The following is a 19424-nucleotide window of genomic DNA, read 5'->3' on the forward strand; positions in this document are numbered from 1 at the left end:
CTAGTTTGACTTCTGTATTATAGCAAAAATTATTAGAAAGTCATTAAAATGTTATATGAATATAAAGATTTTTAGAATTAAGGTAACTGGGGCTTGAGTTTATTTGTAGGATCTTCTAGAATTTTGAGCACTTGAATGCCTCTGGGAAAAAAATATTTTTACTTCCTAAGAGTGGTTCTGGTAAGTAATAAGTTTTCCCCCTCAGTTGCATACTGTGAACATTCCAGAATATCATGGAATTTTATTTTAATTTCAACTTTGGAATGAAGCATGATACAGAAGAAACATTTAAATACTATGCAATAGGAATTTATACATTTATAATCATAGTTGGAGGTTATGTCAGTTGGTAATAATGGTTGATTATGTGTATATTACTAATGTATTCAGAAGTCATTTAAAAAGGTTTTTGCTAAATTGCAAATTAAAGGTAATGATGGTTACTGAATTTACTTAATTATTACAATGTATTTCTAATTCTTCAAATACATAGCTTTTATAGTATTATATTTTGTCTTTAATCTTAAAGAAATCTTGAAAATACATTACTTGTGTCTTACCTTACTCAAGACATTGTATTTTATAGTTTTTTAAATTGTGAATATTAAGCACTTTGCCTTTCATGTTCTTCCCTTTATACTGTAATGATGTGAAATTATTGTTAATGCATTTCATGAAGTTGGATTTTAGTTAAGCTATTGGAGAATGAAGAATGACAATTGAAAAGAAAATCACATATGAAATAATGAGTCCCTTATATGAAATTTTTATTTTTTATTGCAAATTGGTATAAATATCCTGATATATATTTCTAAACTTTGCTGAGACCTTCTTTTTAAAAATTTGTGAAGTTAAAGATTTTTTTTCCAGTTTTTTGCCCCCAGCAAATCTATCTCCTGAAACTATTAAATTTTGACATTATTATTTATGAGAATTAAAAATAAAGGGACAGTTATGATATAGCTGTTGTTCTTTCACAATACAGTATCATTGGACTGTATTTAAAAATTTTCTTTTTGATAGCTACATCCATTTTAACAATGTTCATTCAACATCTGTAGAACAGTCAATCAATCCTTGTCTTGCTTATTTCGTGTGTGTGTCTGATGTTGGACCACATGATGTGTGTTCATTGATGGCCTGTTTTTCTAAAACCATGTAAGGAACATTGGTTTACATAGAAATATACATAATTTATTAATAAACCTTAAGTTATCAACTTAGGTATATTTGGAATTGAAATTTTTAGGGATCAGAATTCACAAAATATATGGAAACTATTGAATTTAAGCAGAAACCCTTAAGCCTGGGGTATAGCTGACAAATTATTGCTTTGTAAAATGAATTATGTGAATCACGGAAGCTTTAAACTTTTTTTTTTATAGCCCTACCTGAACCCATCCTTCCATCCATCCAAAAAATTTACCCAGTAAGTGTTTCTTATAAATTATTATAATACATATTATGACAAGTATATGTGGAACTATTATATGCAGTATTAATGTGACTATAAAAGGTGTAATAGTTACCTTCTAAGTATATGATAACATTTTCTGTATAGGCTGAGGAGTTGGCGACTAGCACGTTAAAAATATTTCATATACTTTTTTGAAAGACTGATATTTTATTTGATTATTGGCAGATAGCCTGGTCATTTATGTAAATGGCAGAATTTTTCACGTGATGTTCATGATTATCACTAATAGCAATTAAATATACTCAATTGGGAAGGCTCAGTTAGGCTTCAGTTAGGCTTATTCTAGTTTTCTTCATGCTATTTTCAAATACAGTTTTATAGCATTTCTTTAGTTACTAACTCAGAAGCTTTCAGGCCAATGTATGTATACTTTGAAAGCAGGGGGGAAAACTAAGAATTTGAACAATTGAATAATCATTTTATCTTTCATTTGATTTTACCAATACACCAAGAGAAGTAATATCAGTACACTATTTCTGTGCACGATATTAAGACTCCTGAAGTTAATTGGAAACATTAAAGAAGTAAAGGGTGCTTATTAGAAAAAGTTTGGTATGTACTCAGTTTGAGTTTAGAAAAACCTAGATTAGTATACATATTCACAATCTTTTATACTGTTGTTTCTTTTCCAGTTTTTTGTGTTCTTTTTTCCAGAATTCTGTTCCCTTGTTTTATAGTCCTATTGTTTCTGTTTTCCTCCATAGTCATCCTTATTCCTGGTTTTATTTGGAATGATATTTAAGCTATTTAGAGTGTTTAACCTTCTGAAACTGTGTAATTTTTACCTGTTTTGTAAACTTATAAAAAGAACTGTTTTCTAAACTTACTAGTCAAATTGGAAAATGTAATTTCTAGCTTGAGTGATAAGTTTTCAAAAGACATACTTATTCTGCCTGTATCGTATAAAATATAAATCTACTTGATGTGGAATCTAAATTAAATATAACTTAATCTTTGATAATTGAGAAGAACTGATGTGTTTGTTTTTGAACATAGGTTCTTATTGTAATGCATACATTCAGGGTGCTGGATAATAAAGGTGTACTGTAATAGAGTTTTGCTGTAGTGGGGGCTTCCCAGTTTGTAGTGAGTCATCTGGTAAAGACAATATCTATAAGAATTTTTTGGAATCTGGATATCTTATCTTCCTCATTTTGAAAACTAATTTCTGCTATTATGAAGAACTATTATAATGAATTTCAGTTATTTCTAAGGATCAGTATTTATGCTTTCATAAACACGAAAATGAAAGCATCAGTAAGTGTAGACATAAAAGTAACTTGAACTTTTGGCCTTATCCTTGAATGGTTTTCTCCCTTCAATAAAGTATTGATTCTTTAGCATATACAGAAAGGTCAAAGATGATAACTGGGTGTTTACAATTTCATTTTTTTGTCTCAACTTTTTGGTTAAGACCTAAGTTTCAGTATAGAAAGAACTGTGTATATTTTTTTAGCATACAAAACAGCTAATAGTTAAACTTACTTTTAAAGAGTCTATTATTGTGTGTGGAATAGACGTTTCTACAGAAATCCCACTTAAAACCCTCGCTGCATGAACTCTTTTTAGTAATATAAAATACTAAGGAAATCTCAATTTAATGCACTATGTTGGAGAACAGAACAGACATACTGCTTTTATTATGATATCCAGGTTCTTACTGGTATGTTCTAGTTTGAAGAGCCTCATTTTTTTTTTCACTTTTGTTTCATGTTTTTCATTATCTAGCTTTCCCCCATGTTGGAGTCCTGACTTCTCTTCACATACACCATCTCTTACTCTATACTCTCCACCTCTGTTTTGCTAATAATCATATTTCTATACCTATAACAGGGAAATAGATTTAGTCCAGCCCCAAGGCCTTAAAAAATAGTAATAGCAAGACTTGCTAGATTTAAGGATGTCTTAATTTGCTTTCAGGTGTGGTCACATTGTCATAAATATTTAAAGTACATTATCTTTACTATAAGGTTGATGCTTACATGGGTAAGGACTTAATATCCACTCTAAAAGGATTTTAAATTGTATCTGAAACCTGTAGGTGATTGATCAGTAGAGGACTTTTCTCAGTAGTCCATCTAATAGAATAGACAAATCAGCTTATTTCTTAGTACTAATAACTGTCACTTATTTAGTATCTGTTTTATGTTAGCACTGTATGAATTTTATATACATTATCCTTAATCCTAGTATTATCTAGTATAGTATTATCCTTGATTCACATGTGAAGAAACTAAGTCTTAGGAATGTTACATTATTAATTCAAGCTTTATAGTCACAAATTATGGATCCAGAAACTGTTATTTTTTTCTCTCATTCTGTGCTGCCTAAGACAAAATTATACTGTTTACTAATATATCATTTCATCTAATATTTGTTGCTTATTACATTTTGTTTGTATGTATCTGATTGTTCCTGTACAGATTTACCTTTCTTTAAGAACAACATGTTAGAATTTTAGCTTATATCAATTTGAGAATGACTTAAAACTTTATAGTGACAAAAAAAACTTTGTTATTTTACAAGGGAACAAGGTTCTTTTAAATTTTGAGCTTCTCTAATATAGTTAAATAGAATTAAAAAATAGGATAAAAACTTTGAATAGAATAACATTTATTCAATGTATTATGCTTTTTAAAGTTATTTTCATATTTTCTCAAATTTATGGTAATATATTTATTTTAAAAATGCGTATGGTGTTTCAGTTCAGTTAGAATACTAAATTAGGAAAGAAAAGAATGAAAGACTGTAACCATATCTTTATCTTCAAAAGCTTTATCATAATGTAGCATTATTATTACTACTTAATTCTTTTGACTTGAAAAAGCGACATGAATGATAGAATATTAACTGTTGAGTTAAAACAATGAAGTTGAGAGTGTTTAAATATATAAACTTAGGTTAAGCTTATGAAGGGATCTTTATTTTTTTTTATTTTTTTTTTTTTAAATTTTTTTATTTTTTTCAGCATAACAGTATTCATTATTTTTGCACCACACCCAGTGCTCCATGCAATCCGTGCCCTCTACAATACCCACCACCTGGTGCCCCCAACCTCCCACCCCCCACCCCTTCAAAATTCTCAGATCGTTTTTCAGAGTCGATAGTCTCTCATGGTTCACCTCCCCTTCCAATTTCCCTCAACTCCCTTCTCCTCTCCATCTCCCCTTGTCCTCCATGCTATTTGTTATGCTCCACAAATAAGTGAAACCATATGATAATTGACTCTCTCTGCTTGACTTATTTCACTCAGCATAATCTCTTCCAGTCCCGTAGGGATCTTTATTTTAATGTGAGCATATTATGAGACTTACCTAGATTCATGCTAGGTGGAGATTTATGAGATAGCTTATATTTGTTTATTTCCCTAACAGTATCTTCATATTCCAGAAAGCCATCTTTATGGTTGTGAGATTAGGAATTCTGAGAATGTAGAGTTACTCTGTGCAGCTATGTATTGAAAGTATATTAAATTTTACATATATACATATTTATACACATAGAGATATAGCAACTCTTTTTAGTTTTAAAATGCATATAATATGTTGAAGGATTTTAGTTTTATAAAACAGGCTATAAATGAATATCTTTGAAAAGACAAATTTAAACATTTTGGTGAAGTCAGTTTTAATGATAAAAAACATCTTTTAAAGTTGATATTACTTGGGGCACCTGGGTGGCTCAGTGGGTTAAAGCCTCTGCCTTTGGCTCCGGTCTTGATCTCAGGGTCCTGGGATCAAGCTCCACGTCTGGCGCTCTGCTCAGCGGGGAGCCTGCTTCCTCCTCTTTCTCTGCCTGCCTCTCTGCCTACTTGTGATCTCTGTCAAATAAATAAATAAATTCCTTAAAAAAATAAAGTTGATATTACTTAAATGTTAAAAGTTATAAGGAAGTTAATTTTGAAATAATACATTATTTCAGGAGGTAACAATATTGCATTATTATGAATGGTACAGTTACAATAATGATGCCTGGCGTATACTAAATAATTAATATATAGGTAATACTATTGCTGCTGTGCTTTACATACAGTGTTATCATTTAATCCTCATTACAGTTCTATGAGTAGTTATTTTTTTATAGATGAAGAAGCCGAACATTAGGAAAGCTAAGTAACTTGAGATGAAGAAGCCGAACATTAGGAAAGCTAAGTAAACTCGATTAAGTTCATATAGCTAATAGGTTTCAAAGCTAGATCTGACACCTAAGCTCATGCTCGTAGCCACTTCATTATAGTACTTCTACTTTATGATATTTATGTTGATTTCAAAACTTTAGAAGCTTCCGAAAACTATCAAAAACTTTAAAAGCAAATATAATTTAAAGAATTTAATGATCAGTCTTTAACATGTTAAAATCTGGTAACAGATTAGTGGTAATCTGCATACAATTAAAGCTTGGTAGAACTTCAATATATCATTTAGCCCTTTCTCTGTTCAGTCAGAACTCTGCTTAAGTACTCCATATCAGTTACCTTTTTCTTTGAGACCTTCCTCAACATTTATATCCAGGGCCTAATAATTCATATTGTTAGAATAGCGTGGAACTTTGTTTGCTTGGAGTTTAGGAAATAGTCATCCTTCATTTAAGGCGTGTATATTTTTTTAAAAAAGAGTATTTATTTAGAGAGTTTGTACGTGTGTGCACACACAGGAGAAGGGGCAGACAAGACAGAGAGGGGGAGAATCACAAATAGACTCTGAGCTGATCGTGGAGCTCAACGCAGGGAGTCGGCTTCCCTTCTCTCTCTATCCCTCTGCCTCTCATCCCACTCGCCCACTCCCTCTCTCTAAAATAAAATAAGGGGCGCCTAGGTGGCTCCCTTGTTAAGTGTCTGCCATCAGCTCAGGTCATGGTCCCAGGGTCCTGGGATCAAGCCCCACATTGGGCTTCCTGCTCAGTGGGAAGCCTGCTTCTCCCTCTCCCACTCCCCCTGCTTGTGTTCCCTCTCTTGCTGTGGCTCTCTCTTTCAAATAAATACATAAAACCTTTAAAAAAAATCTTTAAAAAATTAGGTTAGGGAATAAATTTATTGAGAGAGTGCGTAAGTGCCCATACACAAGCAGGTGGTGGGGCAGAGGGCAAGGAAGAGAGAGAATCTCAAGTAGACTCCATGCTGAGTGCAGAGCCCACCTCATGACCCTGATCTCCTGAACTGAGCCAAAATAAAGAGTCGGCTGCCTAACTGACTGAGCCACCCAGGTTCCCCTAAGGCATCTATCTTTTTAAAGAACAGTTACCAAGTGAAAGTTTAGCCAATCTAATTTATTCCAGAAAGTGCTTAATTGTCCAAATTTCAAACTTTGAAGGTAAGATATTATGGCACAGATCAAGAAATAATAGAATTTGTCGGGGCGCCTGGGTGGCTCAGTGGGTTAAGCCGCTGCCTTCGGCTCAGGTCATGATCCCAGGTCCTGGGTTCAAGCCCCACATCGGGCTTTCTGCTCAGCAGGGAGCCTGCTTCCTCCTCTCTCTCTGCCTGCCTCTCTGCCTACTTGTGATTTCTCTCTGTCAAATAAATAAATAAAATCTTAAAAAAAAAAAGAAATAATAGAATTTGGCAAAAAATGTCTTTCCATTTTTGGTAGGCATTTGTATGAGTAAAAAAGTGAGACTTTGTAGTTGTTTTTCTAGGGGTTGCCCATTAAAATTTTTCTTAACTTGGTATTGGAAGGAAAGGAAGATACGTATCTTCAAAAATGTTTTCAGGAATTAAGTCATTATAAATTTGGTTATTAGAAGCCCCAAATAAGATATAACTTTAAAAAGTAATAAAGATGTCTTCCCCACTTGAAAAACATACAACAGTATCAGTAATCCCCACCTCAAATGCTTTAATAAATAGATGTTACATTGTATCAGTTAAGTTGGTTTTCTGTGGATTTAGGTTGTAATTTCTTTGTCTTTTGGATTGGTCTTTATATGTTTTCTAATATGTTAGCTTAAGTTTTGCCCAGCCATATCCTATCCAAAGTAATGTATATTATTCTTAAATACATATGCAATAGGGGAACTGCCTTTTAAAAAAATTCTTTGATGAAATTTTTCTAAAGCAGAAAATCTTTCTGTGATGTTAATGATTACCAAAAATGGAGTTTTTTAATGTTTAAGTGGAGTTTTTTGATGGTTAAGTGGAATTTCTTTTAACTTGTAGCATCTTTTGGGCCTTTTTTTTTTTTTTCTTCTTTTTTAAGTTTGGCTTTCTCCTTCAGTTTTCCTCTGGTATGTACGACATGGCACTTTCTGTATATGACCGTGAAAAAGAATAGTGGCACTAAGAGGAGACTGGTCAAATTGTTGGTTCAGAGTCATTCACCATTTTAGTAGAGTAGGTCTCACAACTCTAAAGTGTTAATATACAATTGCTGACCTTTTTTCTTTAAATTATTTAACAAAATAAAAATTTTTAAAAGAGGTTTAAACAGTTTTAAGGTAAGAAAATGACTCTTATTTTAGCATCAGTTAATAAAGTGAATGCTTACTGTGGTATGTCATAAGAGTCAAAATTAGTAAGAAGCTTTCAGAGCAGAAGTTATTAAATAGTGCCCCACTTCTCTTTTCCTTGTTATTGAACTTAGGTTATACCTTTTTGTTTGATTAGCCAGAAAATAATATTGAAATTTTACAATTTAAAATACTTTCCAACAAAGGGTGGTAGAAGCAGTACATCTGCTCTTCCTTCTGCTTCCACTCTTTATTATAAATTGAGACTTCTTTCCTAATTCCCTCTAGTCTTAGAGACAATTAGATTTCTACTTAAGTCTCATCGTATAATACTAAATCTGCTAGAAGTATAAGGGAAAGTCCGAAGTTTAGGAGTGTCAGATTTATGAACTGTGGTTGTCTTCTGAAAGAAAGGTAGTCACTTCTTGGTAGTTAAAAATTATGGATAGAATTGTAGATAATAGGACAGGGAGGGATTTTTTTTATTTTCTTGCTCTTTTGTTTTTCCTGCTGATTTTTGAGGATTACCTTTAACTAGATGCACTACCCTATTTCTCTGTATTGTAGTTATTTGGGGAGCCTCTGTTTTTTAAAGTTGGATTACTAATTAAATTGGTATCTGTATACCCTAGGTTGATTTATTAAGTATTTGGGAACCTTAAGCTGTCACCCCTTAACCAGTTGCTTTAAAAAAAAAATCTGTTATTACCCAGATGGTGAATGGTAATGTAGAAAGCTATCTTAAGGGCAGCTGTGCAAATTACCTTAAAAAGAGTGTTTTCTAACATTTGGATATGTATTATTTGAGAATCTCTGTAGTCCATAGTCCATTTAATATGTTTTAGAGCCAGAACTTACTGCTGGTAGAGGAACGATTTATCTAAATGAATAGAGGAAGGATTTATCTAAATGAATATTTATCTAAATGAAAATGAATGGTATAGGTTAGGCAAAAAGAAAAAGTACCCATTAGTATTCTTTCTAATAAGTCTTATGTAGGTGTAGATTACAACCAAACGGTACCTTCCCTTATGAATATTGTGGCAGAAGTTTGCTGAATATTGCTTGCTGCTCAGTTTCCTTCTTCTTTTCCCTGCCCTCTGTCTTTTCAAGTTCAGTTCCTGTTGAATGTCTGTCATCTCTTCCCATTAAGATACAAAATACAAAAATAAAATGAAACAAAATTTAAAAAATCTTAAAATTGGTGTAAGTACTGTTCACATATTAGTTGTTTTTTTTTTTTTTTAAAGATTTTATTTATTTATTTGAGAGAGAGCATGAGCTAGGAGAAGGTCAGAGGGAGAAGCAGACTCCCCATGGAGCTGGGAGCCTGATGTGGGACTCGATCCCGGGATTCCGGGATCATGACCTGAGCCGAAGGCAGTCGTCCAACCAACTGAGCCACCCAGGCGTCCCTCACATATTAGTTTTATGGCCTCTAGGAGAAATTTTAAGTGCCAGTTAGAAAATGCTTGTTTCTTGCGCTTGATATTGCCTGCTGTTCCTTGTAGAGGCACTCAAGAAGGAGGAACATGTATAAAGAAATCTCTGTGTTATTTGATGAAATCTTGTATGTACAGTGAAGATTTGTTTATGAGTTTAAAAAATCTTTTGCTACTGTAGGCTCTTGGTTAAATGAGTGATATACCTCAGCCAAGGTTTAGAATGTCTTAGTTTTTTAGGTACTTTCTGGCATACTGCAAACACCGGTGAAATCTTTAGTGGAAGAAAATCTTCAGATTTCCAAACTGCCAACATAAAGATTTCTTTTCTCTTCTTCAGAGAGCTTAGGTCAGGATTTGAAAGTTTTTATTGTATGTTTTAAATGGCTTTATATTTCCCCCCTTTTCTTTTTGACAGGAATCTTTTAGTCCAGCTATACAGCTGCACCTTGTACATCAAGCTCCATGTAATGTTCCTCCTTACCTCTCAAAGAATGAGTCAAATCTTGGGGACCTCTTACTGGGCTTTCTTAAATATTATGCTACAGAATTTGAGTAAGTGAAACATCAGATTGTGTTTTATTCATTTACATACGTGAATGCTACACTTTCGGTTAGAAAGTATACTTGTTCACTTCAGTGCCACAACCTTGTCTAGAAATGTATAATTTATAAAATTTAATATCTAATGATTAATTATTAGAAACTAAATAGATTTTATATTCCTATCTAATGAAAAATGATAGTTCAGTAAGCCCAGTTTTAGTTGATTTCATTAGTGATCCTATCTTATGTTTAGCTCCCTCTTTTTGTAGTAGGGCCTGAATAAATGTTTGTGTTGACCCTGGATCGGTGTTGGATAGTTTGAAACACCTGCTTTTAGGAAGTTATAGTAAAAAACACAGCTAAGTGTTCCAAACTTGGAAACAGATCTATTTGATATCTGAATAGTTGTTAGTACATAAAAATCAGGGAATACTCTTTGCTTTTATTTTCCTTTCTTCTGAGATATGTAAACTGGAAGGCTTAAGTGTATAATTAGACTGGACTTAACTGAACGTTCCTAAGGGAGTTATAGAAGTCCAGATAGAGTGGGGTTAGGAATTGCAGCTCTTCTGATCAATTTAGAAAAGCTTGAAGGGGAGGGGGGAAGAAAAAGGACTTAGGAATTTTACAGAGTTAGAGGAGGGGAGGGTACAGTAACCACAGGGTACCATTTTGAAAAGATTTGGAGGGGGGAATAATAATAGCTTTTGTTATACATTATAATTACTAGCTGGGAAAAACTGTTCCCAACAGATTATATGTATTTTCTCATTTACATAATAGCCATATGATACAATGTTATATCATGCCCATTTTACCAGTAAAGCATATATGGCGAGAGATAAAGAGGTGCCCTAAGATCACATGGCGAGAGATAAAGAGGTGCCCTAAGATCACACAGCTAGTCAGGGGGAGGTTTTGACTTCAAAATTCACACTCTTAACTATGGTACTTTACTGCAGTATTGGTATTGCCTTATTTGCTATGATGCAATAGCTCTAAAGAAACTTGACTCATATGAGATGATTTGAAACATAGGGCATGAAAGAAGTAATGTTGCTTAAATTCCTCAATGCAAATCTTTCACCAGACTGTCTGTTTTGTTTACAGTTGTGTCTCCATTATCTAACCCAGTGCTGTAGAGTGGGTACTGGAAAAATTCACGCTATAAATAAATAATTTTGAAGCAGAGGGTAAGATTATAGATATATTGCAAAGATCCTTAAGATGACCTAAAAATTACTGAATCAGGTTAAGAAAAAAAGTAGGAAAAGTGCTGGTGGAAAATAGTTCAATAAGAATGAAGTTATAATAATCATCATTAAAGATGACTAGGACCAGAGTTTATATCCAGGCAACAAGGATAAAAAGGAAGGAGCCTTCATTTATAAGGTGAAAAGATTTCATGGGACATAAGAGACTATAAAGGTTATTCTATTTTTTTTTTTTTTTTTTTTTTTATTTGACAGATCACAAGTAGGCAGAGAGGCAGGCAGAGAGAGAGAGGAGGAGGAGGCAGGCTCCCTGCTGAACAGAGAGCCCGATGTGGGACTTGATCCCAGGACCCTGGGATCATGACCTGAGCCGAAGGCAGAGGCTTTAACCACTGAGCCACCCAGGTGCCCCTAAAGGTTATTCTAGAGTCAAGATTTGTATGATGCTGCAGTAACAATAGCTGATGTTTCATGAATATTTACTTAGTGCCCTGCAGTATGCTAGTGATTCCTATGTATTATCTCATTTAATCCTCATAGTAACCCCTTGTGAGGCCTAGGCAATTGGTGTACTTGAAACTTGCCCATGGCAGTACAGCTAGATAGTACAGCTAGATAGAGAGAGATATGAATATGGATTCATAGAAAAAGGTATATTGCTACCATGTATAGGTTAGGAATAGAGCATCTAGTTACCAGTGCCTTGAAAGTCAGCTGCTTTGTTGGACTGAAACAAAATGACAAGATGGACAGGTTTGTGTATTAGTTTAGTATTAGCAGAAACTAGCTAGTTGTGCCAAATGATACTGGCTAGGATGCTGAGACTTCAAAAGACGTTTTGAACTTTTGGATGCATTTGTTATCACAATGATAGATGATTTAGGAGACACCTTTTCTTTGATCATACAGTACATTTGTGAAGTGTATTGTTGTTTCATATCAGATTTTTTTTCAGAAATTTGACTATAGGGAGCACTGCCAAGAATGTAGTCATGGCAGTGAACTAGGTGCTGTGCAAAGGAATTCTGGTAGCTGTTAGAAATGTTTGTAAGAATTTCTTCTGAACCTTGAGACATTCATTTAAAAAAATTCTCTTTACTCAAAGACAGAACCAAGTGCCTGTTAAAGGGATGCTTGAGTATATGGTATAAGTGTTGCAGAAATTTTGTATGGCCATTTAAAAATTATTAGGATTTTCTTACCTACTTCACTCACAGCTTTCTCCTAACCCTTGCTGCTGAAAACTCTTAAAATGAAGCCAGGCTTCTAGAACTGCCTGGGAGCAGGGAACTGACAAATAAAAAAAAGATACGGTTGCTCACAGAAACTAGGAAAAAATAACGTTAGAGTGTAATAAATAATTTTGTATTTTAACAAAACAAAATAAAATTTAAGTTTTAAATATCTTACAGACACCTAGGTACTACAGATTCTAGGAACCTTAAAAGGTTTCCTGTTTTGTAATCCTGTATATTCCCTGGATTCCTAATCACATGCCATTACTGCAGGTCTTATCTCTTGTGTTAAAAATGGATGCCTATATACTTAAATACATTTTTTAAGAAGGAAGTTACAAAGGCTCAATTTTTTTGACTATCTCCTTTCTTACTCTGATTTTTTTCCTCTCATCTAATCAATAAATAATTGAATGCCTACTATATATCAAGCTTTTTTTTTCTCTGCACCGGGAATATGGCAATTAACAAAATAGGCAGAAGTCTCTGTCTTCATGGAGCTTACATTGTAGTATGTATTGTAGCATGGAGAGATAGACAATTAACAAATTGTTTAGTATATACATGAGGTTAGGGATAAGAAGGAAATAATTTTTAGTCTAAAAAGGAAGGATCATTGAGATAGGAGGAAAGCCAATAGAATGTGTTGTCTTGGAATCGGAAGGGAAAAAATGTTTTGAGGGGGAAGAAATGATTAGCTCTGTCAAATTTTTTGATGGATCAAGTACAAGATGAAAACAAAAAGATGACCATTGCAATGTCGGTCCACGTGGAGGCCACTGGGCCCTGGTCAAGGGCAATTTCTGTGGAAAAACTGGGATAAACAGCATCATTGGTGTGGGCTCAAGAGCGAACAGGGACAAATTAAATACAGATAGGATAGTGTATAGACACTAGTAATATGTAGAGTTTATATACTTGTAAAAGGGAGCAGAAAAAAATGGAGTAAAAATTGGAGAGTTAAGTGGGGTTGAGTTTTTGTTTTTAGAAAGGAGAAATAACCTATCTTGATGGCAAAATTGATGATACCAGAAAAAGTAAATTGTTGAATAGTATGCCTCTTTGAATTAAGGATTGGAATCTAGAGCACAAGTGGAATGGAGAACAGATGATGCATTAATAATAATAAGAAAAAGCAGAGAATATGGATTCAAAGGAATGCCAATGAATTGATGTGGTGGGAGCTAGTGGAAACTATCTTTTGGTTGCCTTAGGTTTTTTTAGTGAAACAGAGCATGGACATCACCTGGGGATGATTGTGAGGGAGGAAATTTGAAAAGTGAGGCAAAGTATGAATTGTCCTGTAGGAGAGTAAAGGAGTGAGTTAACTATGGAAATACAGTATGTTTGGTGGCTGTAGCATTTGGGGTCCTTTTGAGCTAAGTCATCATGAATTTAAAGTGACTTTAAAGTTAACATGAATTTAAAGGTCAGCATAGTTGTGTATTTTTCTCCAGCCACGTTGAGCTGCAGGGGAAAGGACTGAAGTAAACAAGGATTTAATTATGGTTATATTTCAGCCAACTAAGTTGAGTGCAACAAGAAGCGTAAGAGAGTTGTGGGTGGGGGGTGGGTATGCAAGCAAGTGATTTTAATAACTGACCATGGACCGAGCATATTAAATTCAGTCTTGAAAATGTGTACACAGGGATGCATGTAGGACATCCAGGGGCAGTTTCCAAGTGTGAGTTGCAACAGTTGTTGTAGAGCTTAGTAGCAAGGTCAGAGCTGGAGAAAAGGATTTGGGAAAGAAACATTGTTACAGCTTGGGAGGTGTACCGTAACATTAGAAGAGGATTGAGAGAGGCAAGGCCCTGATGGACGCGAGCATTTAAGGAGTCAGGTAGAAGAAAGGATCAGGCAGAAGAATGAAACAAAACTCTGGGATTAGAGCAGAATTTTCTGTTTTCTTATGAATTTTGAAAACCCTGACAACATTTTTTTTGTTTGCTTCCCAGCCCTTAATAAAGCAAAACTATATATTTGTTCACTTAATTTGACTACTCTTATTTAATATATGTAGCCACATATATTTTAGATTTTTCAGACCCATAATTTTGACTTTCTTTACAGGACTTAAATTTTTGTTTGTTATATTCTAGTGTAAGCATAATATTTTGAAATAAATACGTAGTCACAAAAAGAATGGCTAGAAGAGAGTTAATAGATAAGTAGCAATCCATTATTATTACTGAAGAAAAGAAGCAAACACCTTACCAACGCAGGGTTGGTAAACCCAGTTTTACATTCAAAAGAGTGTCATATATTATCAAATCTGTTTTAGATTAAATTAAACCCTATATCTGCTCTTCTTTTCTGATACCTTTCTCTTCTATAGACTATATCTTATTTTACATTTTAGTTATTGAGTAATAATAACAGATTTTTACATGGCAAGCAAATTATGGTAGAAAAATATGGTTTGATAAAAGGCTTGATTTGGGGCCTGTTTTAAAGAAAGAAATATTTGGGGAAAACGTTTTTAAATTGCCATTTAGAAATTCTACATTTAAATTCACCTCAAAGAGTAAAAGTAGTATATATAAGTTATGTATATCAGGTTTTATGATTTCAGATACTAAGTAATTTAGAAATATTTAAAAGTGCTTTGAAAATGCAGTAGATTGAATCAGTCCAAATAATAGTGATTTAAAAGAAATATATTTTTTCTCTATGAAGTACTTCAGGTGATAAAGTCACTTAAGTAATTACATTATTTGGGTTGATTATAGGTTGAAGCTTAAATGATACCTGTTCAGGGATGATAAAGTGAATATTGGTATGTCACATGTTTCTGTGACCCAGTTTAGATCCAAGTATGGACATGTAATACAAATTCAGGATTGGATTTCACATAAGTATGGTGGTGAGGAGAGTTCCTTTGATTTAAGAGATTAAAAATTATAATTTAACAGTAGGATGATCAGTAGTAGTTCAGGATTCTAAGCTTGTCTGAGGAAAAATCAGTCTATCCCTTTTTAACATCTTTCCAATTTTAATTTTATTGCAGATTCAACTGTCCTGTAAGTTCAGTGAAAAACAAGTAGTCTCAAGAAAAAAGTTCATTTTAATAGTGAAATATATCTTAAGTGGTGTAAAGTAGTACAAAGCATAATTCTGCTGTGATCATGTTTGGTTTGGGCATGTGGTTATACAACTCTCCTCTTGACATTGTTATTTTATTTTGTTTTATTGTTAGTAGTTATTACTTTAAGTAACCTCTGTACCCATTGTGGGGCCTGAACTCATGACCCCAACGTCAAGAGTTTCTTGTTCTACCTATTGACTGAGCCAGCCTGGTATACCCTTACATTGTTATTTTTAAAAAATTTTGGAAATACACCTGCACCAACAGAGCAGTGTACTTCTTTTCTCTTTGGAGTTTATACAATGGAGCTGCTCTACATGAGATATCTAAAACATGTTACTGTAATTAAAAACTGTTTCTCATTGATAACCCATTTAGTTTTTAAAAAGCATAAATTCTGATATGATTCTTAAGGAACTTAAAGTTGTCTTTGCAAAGTATTTCTAAGTTGTATTCCTCATAAGAAAAAATAGAAAATCATACTTTGAGGATCCTTTTCAATGATCACACTTCACAAGATGCAGTGTTTTTTTTGTTTTGTTTTGTTTTGTTTTTTGCATATTTAAGATAGAGATTAATCAGTTTTTCAGAAAGAAATGCCATATTGGACCCTCAATTCTTTGGGATTCTGGTTTTTTTTTTTGGGGGGGGGGGTGTTCTTTCATCTGATGAATAGAGGAAGGGTAAGATAAGTGTTGGAGTTGGAAGGTCCCAAACCTTGGTCTTCTATTTTTACTGCAATGGGGCCAAAGATAAATATGGCTGAAAAAAAAAAAAAAAAGACCTCGACTATTTCCCAGACCCATTTGTCTCTTGCATACAAGCTGAATGGTCATATGTTTTACAGTGTTCCTTGAGAAAAAGATAATTGTACTTGTGCGGAGCTATTATAATTGTAAAGAAAGTTTTAAAAAACAGAATGTAAGGTTAGTGCATACTAAAGACTGAACAGTTTACCTTCAGGCATGCTGAGAAAAAAATTGTTTTACTTGAATATAACTTTACTGTTAATAGCTACATCCGATATATAACAATAACAGTATGTTTTCATAGAGTATTAATTTTTCCTAAAACAGCATCTACTGGCTTTTCTTGGGTAATTGTAAAATTTTCTCCCAAACCATACGTGGACATGCAGTGAACAATTATTTAATGATACCAGAAAAAAACACAAGATTGCATCTCTCTTAACAAATAAAAAATCCTTACTGAGGTGCTAACAGTGAAAATAATTTTTACATTTTTTGCTTACTTATGCTTTCTTATTTTTCATATTACTTGATTTATTCAATAAATATGTATTGAATGCCTACTTTATACTAAGAAGTTATTTGAACAGTGAAAAATACATAAATCAGCATCTTGGAGCTCCCATTCTGCTTTGGGCAAGATAAATAATAAACAGTAACATACTAAATAAGCAAATTGTTAGCATGTAAGCGCTGTGGAGAAAAAAGAAGGGGAAATAGGGATTGTGGTGCTGAGGGTCAAGGCAAATTTCAATATTCTGTGAGAAAATTAGAGTGGAACTTAGTAACATATAGCAAATACAATAAATAAATACAATAAAAGGGAAAATTAAGAAAATAGTTAACACAATTATGTTTTCTTCTTGTAGCTGGAACAGTCAAATGATTTCAGTTCGTGAAGCCAAAGCCATTCCCAGGCCTGATGGTATTGAATGGAGAAATAAATATATCTGTGTAGAAGGTAGATTTTCCGCAGCTACTCATTTACTATCTTGTTACCACCATGGTACTAAGAGAATTACTTGAATAAGTTCAGTTTGTATTTCAGTTAAAAGTAACACATTTATATTCTGACTTACAAGTCTTTTAGTTACAAAATTTTCTTTTTTTTCTTCTGACTTTTTACTTAAAATTTCAGTTATAGTGTGTAGAAGTTAGTGCTTCCACACTTTTCATACAATACCTGATGCTCATCACAAGTGCCCTTCTTAATCCCCATCACCTATTTCACATCCCTCTACCCACCTCCCCCTCTGGTAACCATCAGTTTGTTCTCTATAGTTAGCAGTCTGTTTCTTGGTTGGCCTCCCCCCGCACCTGCCCCGTATGTTGGTTTGTTTCTCAAATTCTACATACGAATAAAATCATACGGTATTTGTCTCTTTCTGATTAACTCTAGCTCCATTCACATTGTTGCAAATGGCAAGATTTCATTCTTTTTGATGGCTGAGTATTTTCGTTTAATTTTTAAAAGTAATTTAATTCTTTAGCTGTAAAAATAATCAATATGAATTTAGGCATTTAATCTTCTAGTTCATAATATTTGAGCAGTCTTTATGCATCCCTCCTGCTTGTAGTTGATTGAAGCTTAATTTTATGACTTGAAGGTGGAAAAAAATACTATCTTAATGTGATGGTTCTTACATTAAGATAAAGTGAGTTCTGGGGCGCCCGGGTGGCTCAGTGGGTTAAAGCATCTGCCTTCAGCTAAGGTCATGATCCCAGGATTCTGGGATCAAGCCCCACATCAGACTGTCTGCTCAGCAGGGGGGAGCCTGCTTCCTCCTCTCTCTCTGCCTGCCTCTCTGCCTACTTGTGATCTTTGTCTGTCAAATAAATAAAATCTTAAAAAAGATAAATTGAGTTCTTCGGAGCACCTGGGTGGCTCAGCTCGGCTAAATGTCTGCCTTCGGCTCAAGTCATGATCTCAGGGTCCTGGGATGGAGCCCAACATAGAACTCCTTGCTTGGCGGAGAGCCGGCTTCTCTCTCTGTCTCCTGCTCTCCTTGCTTGTGTTCATGCTCGCTCGCTCTCTCTGACAAATAAATAAATCAAATTTAGGGTGCCTGGGTGGCTCAGTGGGTTAAGCCGCTGCCTTCGGCTCAGGTCATGATCTCAGGGTCCTGGGATCGAGTCCCGCATCGGGCTCTCTGCTCAGCAGGGAGCCTGCTTCCCTCTTTCTCTCTCTCTGCCTGCCTCTCCGTCTACTTGTGATCTCTCTCTGTCAAATAAATAAATAAAATCTTTAAAAAAAAAAATCAAATTTATAAAAAAAAGATAAAATGAGTTCTTTTAAAATTAAAATGTTGATACTTAATGCAAGCTAGATTTTTATGAATAGAAATTTATTTTACTTTAAAATTAAATGCCCTGAAGATAATCTGTTCTCTAAAATTAATTTACATGTAGTTGAATATTTCTTTGAGTTGGTGCAAAATTGACTTCAATAAGCAAAATTATTCTTACAGATGCTAAATTGAAGACTTTTGTAAACCTTGAGGTAAAAAAGAATAAAGTGTTAAGTTCAGGGTTTGTAGGAAAACATCAGATTTAGAATATTTTAATCTTGGATTATATGCAACATCTTAAGAGTTTGTGAGTATGAAATTAAATTTCCTGCTTTGGTGGTTGGTTTGTTAAATTGCACAGTGGGTGTATATTATTTTAGTTACTTGCATTCTTTTGAATATTAAATACTTGTAAAGTGCTGTGTGTGGTGTGATCCAGTAGCTTGGCATATGGCATTATGCTATTAAAAAACACAGGCAGACCTTGGATATATTGTGAGTACTAATTTATTACTCATGTAATAAAGTGAGTCAAATGAATTTTTTGGTTTCCTGTTGCATATAAAAGTTATGTTTACCCTATGTTGTAGTCTATTAAGTACACAATAGTTTTATACCTAAAATAATGTACATATCTTAATTTAAGAAGGCTGTTGCTAAAAAATGCTACCCATCATCTAAGTTTTCAACAAGTTGTATGGCTCATGGAGGTTCTTGCCTCAGTATTGATGGCTGCTGACTGATCAGGTTGATGGTTGCTGAAGGTTGAGGTGGCTGTGGCAGTTTCTTAAAATGAGGCAACAGTGAAGTTTGCTGCATCAATTGACTCTTCCTTTCACAAATGATTTCTCTGTAGCATGTGAGAGCATTTTACCCACAGTAGAACTTCTTTCAAAATTGGAGTCAACCCTCTTCAAACCCTGCCCCTGCTTTATCAACTA

The 19424-nt window shown here is 33.9% G+C and overlaps 1 protein-coding gene and 1 long non-coding RNA gene across 8 annotated transcripts in view; both read left to right on the plus strand.

The window, feature by feature from the left end:
* The window catches only part of TENT2 (terminal nucleotidyltransferase 2), a 69838-nt gene that overhangs the window by 42596 nt on the left and 7818 nt on the right, over positions 1 to 19424 (plus strand). For all 7 annotated transcript variants that reach the window (XM_047729464.1, XM_047729463.1, XM_047729468.1 and 4 more), the window contains 3 exons: positions 1386 to 1429; positions 9782 to 9918; positions 17065 to 17156. In XM_047729464.1, coding sequence (XP_047585420.1) covers positions 1386 to 1429; positions 9782 to 9918; positions 17065 to 17156 — 273 coding nt within the window. The remainder of the gene's footprint in view (positions 1 to 1385; positions 1430 to 9781; positions 9919 to 17064; positions 17157 to 19424) is intronic.
* LOC125099875 (uncharacterized) lies at positions 9947 to 17056 on the plus strand. The gene is made up of 3 exons (XR_007127385.1): positions 9947 to 10758; positions 10792 to 11337; positions 11541 to 17056. It is a non-coding gene; the product is annotated as an uncharacterized LOC125099875 (long non-coding RNA).

The sequence above is a fragment of the Lutra lutra genome, chromosome 5, assembly GCF_902655055.1.
Source record: "Lutra lutra chromosome 5, mLutLut1.2, whole genome shotgun sequence".
NCBI lineage: Eukaryota > Metazoa > Chordata > Mammalia > Carnivora > Mustelidae > Lutra > Lutra lutra.